The following is a 7,903-nucleotide window of genomic DNA, read 5'->3' as shown; positions in this document are numbered from 1 at the left end:
GGTAATGGATTACGGTTTAGAATCATCGGGTGCAACTTGTGAAGGTATTATTTTGCAAGACAAGGGTAGTGAAGTGAGGTGTAGGTTGTTGAATTCTAAACAGGGTGACCATGGGGATGATAGAATAAGCGGTGAAGATGCCGACATAGTTATTCCTGGTGTAGATGGTGAGCACAGGACACGCATCCAGCAAGGGACCGATTAGATGTCCCCAATTACAACTGATGGGACAGTAGAAACCGTTGTTGCGAGTAATGTCGATAATTATTTGGAAGCACCAAAGATTGGCATGGTGTTTAATTCATGGCAAGATGTGGAGTTGTATTACAAAGAATATGCTGAGGTAATTGGATTTGGAGTGAGTAGGGTTCAAGGTGCGTACTCAAAAGGGGAGGAGAGAGTTCGAATATCTACAACGTGGATATGTGAATGTTATGGCAAACTTGACATGAGGGCGCAAAGGGAAGCGAAGAAGAGGGCTAAGGCAATGGGAATGAGTGGTTCAGGTGGTGTAGTGGGTGGGATTGTGGGGGAGGACAATTTGAGTCGGAGTAAAAGAAGGTCTAAGAAATGTGAATGTAAAGCGATGCTATATGCAAGTGTCAATCATGATGGGCAGTGGGAAATAAAGAGGGTTGAGTTCGAACATTCAAATCATGTTCCTAATCCTTCCTTGGCAAGGCTCGTTAAAGAGTATAGAATGAAGTACTTAACTTCAATGGCTCGGAAGCAGTTATTTACCTTTTTTGATCGAGGGGTAACGGTGACCCAAATTCATGGTTGTCTCGGCATTGAGGAGGATGGAACTGGTAGTGTAGCACTAACAGTTAAAGACCTCCAGCATGAGGTCTATAAAAACAGGAGGGCGAAGATGGAGGGTCACGACTCGGTTGCAATGATGCGTTTCTTCCAAAAAATGAAAGATAGGGATGTAAATTTTTTCCATACACAAAGGCTCGATGAAGAAGGGAGGTTAAAAGACGTGTTGTGGGTTGATGCAAGAAGTCGTGCTGCATACGAGGAGTTTGGCGACGTGGTTTGTTTTGATGCAACCTATTTGACCAATGAGTATAACCTTCCATTTTTAAATTTTGTTGGTGTTAACCACCACGGACAATCAATTTTATTAGGATGTGCACTTGCATCCCATGAAGATTATGATACGTTTCGATGGGTGTTTAAGCATTGGTTGGAGTGCATGAATAACACACCCCCGAAATCCATTCTCACACATCAGGCAGCTGCTATGCGCAAGCCCCTTGAAGAGGTGATGCCGAGTACTCGACACCGTTGGTGCATCTGGCACATAATGAGAAAGAATCCTGAAAAACTTGGTAAATGTGACAAGTTAGTGTACTACTTGATAGAGTGTAAAACCATATTCTGATTTATTAGTGTATTAAAATATAAGTTATGGCTGATTTAGCATGATATTTGTTATTTAGGTACAAAGATTTTAAGAGTATGTTGAAGAGAATTGTGTACGAAAGTTTCACAATTCAAGAGTTTGAAAATAGATGGTCTGAATTTTTCGTGTCATACGAGTTGCAAAGCAATGACTGGCTCAGCAGTATATATACGGAGAGGCACATGTAGGTGCCCGCATTCATGAAGGAATTTTTTTGGGCTGGAATGAAGACCACACAACGTGTTGAAAGTATAAACTGTTTTTTCGATGGTTTTCTTACCCGAAACACTAAACTTTTTGAATTTCCAGTGAAATAAGAAAAGGCATTGAAGAAGCGGATTCGGGACAACATAGATGCGGATGCAAAGTGCTCCAAGTACATAAGAAGAGTTGTCAGTGGCTTCCTTGTGGAGAAGGTCTTCCAAAAAATATACACAGACATCAAGTTTCAAGAGGTTCAAAATGAATGCATAAGAATGATGTACTGCGTACCACGTCAAGAGACCAAAGAAAAACAACTGGTGGAAAGACGGGTGGTGCAAATTTAATAATTCCCCCACCAATGGGTAAACAACCTGTCAAGAACCAAAGCAAAACAACTGGTGGAAAGAAGGTACTATTCACATACTGATAGGCACCTATACAAACTTATTTCCAATGACACCTTTTCATTAATTTACATCGTTATAACCCATTTCACTACTTTTCTTAAGCAACATAAGACGGGTGGTGCCAAACTTGCTATTCCCCCCCCCCCCCCCAATGGGTGAAAAAGGTGTTAAAAAGTCAAACAACAAAGGTCTTGCAAAGAAGGTAAGCTATGTTCAAAGTATATGTTTACTTCAGGGAATTGTCAATTCACAATTAGTCATCGGTAAGCTCCCTAACAAATCCAACTCCTACGATGGTGTATTAGAAAAATCGAAGTGGTGAACACAACGCCACTCAAGCTGGAAAGGGTACAAAACCCATCAAGAAGCGGTGTCACATATCTCCCCAGGAAAAGGTATTGTAACCAAAAATTGTCTACGTACTACTTCCTCTGTTTTTATATACTTGACCTGTTTCTTTTATCACGCTTGCCAATGCAAAACTTTATCGGTCAATAACTTTAATTCTCCATAAGTAAAAATTACAAAATTTATATATTATGATAGTACTTATTGAGACAAATTCAAAAAGATCTCACATGAATATGTTTTTCCTTACATACTATTCACAAAAGACGGTCAAAGGAGGGGTGGTGAATAGTGTAAAAGTCAAAGCGGGTCAAGTAAAAAAGAACGGAGGAAGTATATGTTTACAACATCTGATGTGAACTTAGGTTATTTCCAATGACAAGTAGTATAATACTTAATTATTCAGCTGAACAATGGTCAAGTGAACGCACGGAAACCCCCACAAAAGGAAAAGACTCCAATAGTGAATAACTTGGTAAGTGCATAGTTGTGAGATGTACATTACTTAGTCATGTGTACGGTGTTCTTGTTTTTTTTTAAAATAAACCTAGAGTGAAGTGAATGACCTGTTAATACGTCTACAGGTTAGGCAAACCCGTTTTGTCGCTGTAACTGACAATATGGATCAGGAACATAGTTTAATAGGGGAGTGCTCCATTGGACTCTCTCGCCGATGGGGTCAATTATTTACACCCACAAAGGAGGTAACCATAATAACAGCCTTTTGTCAATGTTTTGTTTTTTAAAAGTGATTGTTGGTTAACATCGGCTTCTCGGTAAATAGGCTGGTCGTAGTACAGCATCCACTAATTTGGACAAAATGAATGAGATTGATAGTCTGCTCGTGGACTGCTCCATCGACTTAGCTGAAACGCTTTGTGAGACAATGAGGTAGTATACTCTTCTGCCCTTCCTCCAAAGCGAAAAAAACATGGGCAGAATAAGGTAGTATACTCTTCTGGGGTTCGATTTTTTATAGGGACATTTTACCGTCGTACCAACAACTTACATTTTGTTGTTGCCACAAGCTGAACAGACCCCTTCTTCTGGGCATTTTGTTTGGGTTGACTTGGATGACAGCCTGCAAGACTGCTCAATTGGACTGTCCGACACATTATGAACCAAACCAACAACTACTGAGCATCGGGGCTACTTTACGTTTACATTATGGGTCGTTAAAATCATTTTCGCCTTGTTTGTTTACGTTGTTAAGTTCAATCATTTGCAAACTTTAGGGGTACGATATACTCTACATGCAACAATAATGTCACACTATTATTCTACTTTACTAACAGGTAACATAATGCTTTGCAAACCGTAACAGATCAAGACATGCCTTTTTTTGTTAATGGAGCAACATTTGTACTCCAAACTACACTTCGACATGCGTATGCGCCCGCAATTTATTGGCAGTGTAAATTCACCAATCCATGGTTCCAACCCCATTTTGATGTTAATAATTTGACAAAGTAGAATAAATCGGCCCTTAGCCCAAAACACGACATCTAATTTTTTGGCGAGAAGCCCATATTCAGTTACAACCGGATAACAACATAGTACCATATATTATGTGATTTGGCCCAATAAATGTTGAACGTTAACATTGGAGCAAAATTAGATCTTAGCTAAACACATATCCTCATATTTTGGGCCATGGGCCAGTAACACATTACACGTTTACGTACTAAGTACTGACTACGGACTTACACATGGGTCTTAGCCCATTTTACATTAGTGAATTCTACCATATGACATAAGACGGGTTTTTCATCCAAATACACGTTGACAAAATAATGGCCTTATAGCCCAAAATCACTATGGACCTAATACAGCAAAATAATTATGTTGATAAGAGCAACATCCTCACACATAATATGGGTCATGGCCCAGGAACTTTTACTAATGACATTATACTACGATACGTATTATTTAGCTGCATAGTAATTTAGACATAACAATGTTATGTGTAGCAACTTAAATTTAAACTCTTACACGGAAACCGGAACTGGAGATTCAACCACATACGGTAGCCAAATTCCATACTACCAACATGACAAAGATCTGGAGCAACCACGGCCATTGTTACTACACTTTTGTACTGTACCACCATCTGCCGCAACATTAAGGTCTAGTTGACCTCTAACCTCCATATGCGAATTATCCTCACCATTCATTACTCGCTCCATAAACCACGGGTTCGCTTTCCACCAACGTTGACTCACCCTTTTGCCACTCTTCCCCTTTTTAAGAAATTAACAAGCCCGAAAAACCTTTTGGTTTCTTTCTTGGTTTCTGGTGAGGATGGTTGCACATTTAAGTCAACCATAGTGGTACCACACACGGTCTTCGGTTCTTGAAGTCTTGCTACACCACCATTAACCCTACAAATCTCATCACGTTCACGTTTGTGTTCCCTGAACGAGGGTGATGGTGACAAATGAGGGTACATTAACAACAGGTTCCTTAAGAACAAATCACTTCCTCCCACGGCTACTTCATCATCAGAAGACTCCATCGACCTTATTTGCTCAATTAGCAACTCATCGAGATCAACCGATGTTGAACGTGATCCTAACAACGGATCATCCCTTTGTAGCTCCAAAGGCACCAGAAGACGGTCCCCATGACAAAACTAGGGATGGCAATGGATCTGGACCCGACCCGGATCCGTGGATCCAGATCCGTTTTTCACGGATATGGGTCTTCAAATTTAGGACCCGTCGGATCCGGGTCGGATCCGGGTCCTGCTGAAAAAAAATGATCTGGATCCGGGTCTAACTCCCAGACCCGGACCCGGATCCGTTTACCCGTTTTATATATATAAAAAAAACACTAAAATTTATAATAGTCACAAGCTCACAAATTTCGGCCCAAATTAACCAAAGTCAGTATCTTTCACTTTCATTACAATTTACCCTAACTTTCTCTCTCTAGTTTTCCAATCTCCACTCTCCACTCTCCACCCCATACTCCTAGCTTGTCAAATCGACGGCAAAACGACACCAATGACCTTCTCCAATTGCAAGCTAGCCTCCATTCAGATAAGTAAGTCCCCTCACTCCCTTTTATTTCTTTGTTGTTTACCTTTAGTGAGCAAATAAATTAAAGGTAGTAGTTCATTTTTATTTTCGATTTTTCTGTCCAAGTTTTTGTTTGATTTGATGGATCTCTAGCATGTTTATATGTTGTAATTTTGTGGGTTTATTTGTACTTGGTATTTTTTATTTTTGCCTAGTCTATCACCGTATTTATGCTGTGATTTTATGTTTTTTTTTAATGTAATTTGCGATTTTGTGCAGGACCCGTTTTGGACCCGGACCCGGACCCAGATCCATTGGATTCGTCGGATCTGGATCTGGGTCTTCAATTTTCAGACCCGACGGATCCGGGGCGGATCTGGATCCAATGTTGAAAAACGGATCTGGATCCGGGTCCATTCGGTCCAGATCCGACCCGTTGTCATCCCTAGACATAACATATGTTGTGTTTGAAGAATTGCGTACATCCAAAGACTCCATTTTACTCTACAAAAATTTATTAGTGACTTGTATCTTAATTTTCAACTACACTTCCACTCAAATGTACTGATTTGCGTAAACCTTTATAGGCGGTTATTTAGTTATTTTTTTTTTTGGGAGTGGTTGTGATCCATTAATGCGGTCGAGAAGGAGGGTGTAAGTCCTTTAAGGAAACAAGTCCCTAATAATTTTAAAATAGCTAGGTGGCTTTTCATTGGATAATGGTGATTTCATAAGTAACATTTGTTTGAAAATGAACTGGAGTTCAGTCCAGTTCTACTTAAAATTCGACCTTTACAACTGTACCCTTTGGGTTTTTAAATAAATTAGTAACAAAATTCAAGAGGCAAAATTTTTAGCATAAGGTGAAACAAAATTATTACTCGTAATACACTTATTACACATCAACAAAAACAAAACTTATAGGGTAAGATATACAATCCGATTTTATGCTACAGATTTCAGAAAAATATGTTTCTTCCGTAAATATATTTAATTTGTATGCTACTTTCTTTTCCCTCATTTATCTACTACAATTTAGGAGTGTTACCATATCATACGTGTTGTAAGAAGGCCTTGAGCTATTTGAATGCATTAAGTTTTTTTTTGTACAAATCAAGCAAATAATGAACTACTAATGGACCAAACTATTAAATAAGTAACATTCACCCAAAACAACCAAAAAGTAAAGGAGTAATTAGAAACTAACCTACAAGTTGAAGTATAACATTTTACAGTTAAGGAAGTTTTGCTTAAAAATTTAAAAATTTTAATCTAATAAGGGTTGATGGATAATACATTTATGTTGTACTTTATCAGCTTACAAGAGTAAGGTACTATTCATTATTTATGAACTAATTTAATAATGATATCAACTAAAATGTTAAGCAAACTTACCAAGAACTTCACCAACACACTTAACTACTAATAATATTTCATATTACTTAATAATATTAATATAATTATACATAACCAAACCAACTTAGCTCTTTTATATTCGAGCCATATTACACGATATCAACATAAATTTAGCCAAGGATTAAAGCTTGCCATTTAACACCTAATAATACTAAAATAAGTTACCTTAGGGATACTTAGATAAGAGCTAACATTAAGTCTACAACATCGATAAATAGATAGCCTAGTCGAAAGAGAAAATTGAGCCTTACATAAGCTACTTTAGCAGAACTACATGAGCCAACATTACGCATTGTTAAGTTTCACTAAGCATAAGACAGCACCATTACCTAACACAACACCGACTACACCTCCTTCCAATTGTTTGGCAACACAAACAGACAGTCTTTATTTTTAATTCCAGCCTCCGTCACAGTGTAGAGACTGGTGACAAAAACATTCTCATGAAAGCCTATCATGTGGATTGGATCAACATTGTACTGCGCACCCCACATCTCATAGGCACCGTAGAGAGTTGCACTGGGAAGAGCATTGACCTTAAGCTCCCTTGGAACAGCAGCAAGGTCCTGGATAGTGAAACGCTTGAATCGTGTGTCCACGTTATGCTCCGAGTTCTAGGGTTATACGGGACAAAGAAAAATTTATCTTAGTGCTCAACAAAAACACAAATACGTAGCAACCTTATTACTGACAAGAACATACGTAGAGCACATATCACACGGCTATATGTTTAATAATGATTACAGCAACAACATAGGAGGAAAAACTAATTATCGTTATACTTAACAACAACTTGTATTTTTTTTAAGTACAAGCTCCAATTAATTCATATAATTCACTTACACACTCCAAACAGTTCGATAATTCAAGCACATAAGAACATGGTAAACACATGTAATTTAGCTCGAGTTATTTCTGTCTCGAATAACCACATACACATAATCCACACCTACATATTTAGGTAGGTATATTTTAGGATGTGATCAGAGCATGTATCAAATAATAGCATTTACTTAAGCAGCAACACAAGGAATAAATAACTAGTCTACTACATATAAATGACTAAAGTCGCAAAAACCAAAACAGTGACATGAAATTAA

At 38.3% G+C, this 7,903-nt stretch overlaps 1 protein-coding gene across 1 annotated transcript; it reads left to right on the top strand.

Annotated features, from left to right (window-relative positions):
- Positions 1-205: 205 nt before the first annotated feature.
- On the top strand, positions 206-1,596 carry LOC145616890 (protein FAR1-RELATED SEQUENCE 8-like). Its single transcript, XM_081671605.1, has 2 exons — positions 206-1,347; positions 1,446-1,596. The coding sequence occupies exons 1-2, from the start codon at positions 206-208 to the stop codon at positions 1,594-1,596; spliced, it is 1,293 nt and encodes a 430-aa protein (XP_081527731.1).
- The last annotated feature ends 6,307 nt before the right edge of the window (positions 1,597-7,903 follow it).

Source organism: Chenopodium album, chromosome 26 (genome assembly GCF_948465745.1).
Source record: "Chenopodium album chromosome 26, dcCheAlbu1.1, whole genome shotgun sequence".
Taxonomy (NCBI): Eukaryota; Viridiplantae; Streptophyta; class Magnoliopsida; order Caryophyllales; family Amaranthaceae; genus Chenopodium; species Chenopodium album.
The sequence above is the reverse complement of the archived record's forward strand: the minus strand, read 5'-3'. Positions and strand labels throughout refer to the sequence as shown.

Bases quoted from the DNA above. Each gene is read 5' to 3' on its own strand.
- LOC145616890 (XM_081671605.1), top strand. From the start codon at position 206: ATGTCCCCAATTACAACTGATGGGACAGTAGAAACCGTTGTTGCGAGT. The intron at 1,348-1,445 runs GTTAGTGTACTA...TTTGTTATTTAG, and splicing joins AAACTTGGTAAATGTGACAA to GTACAAAGATTTTAAGAGTA.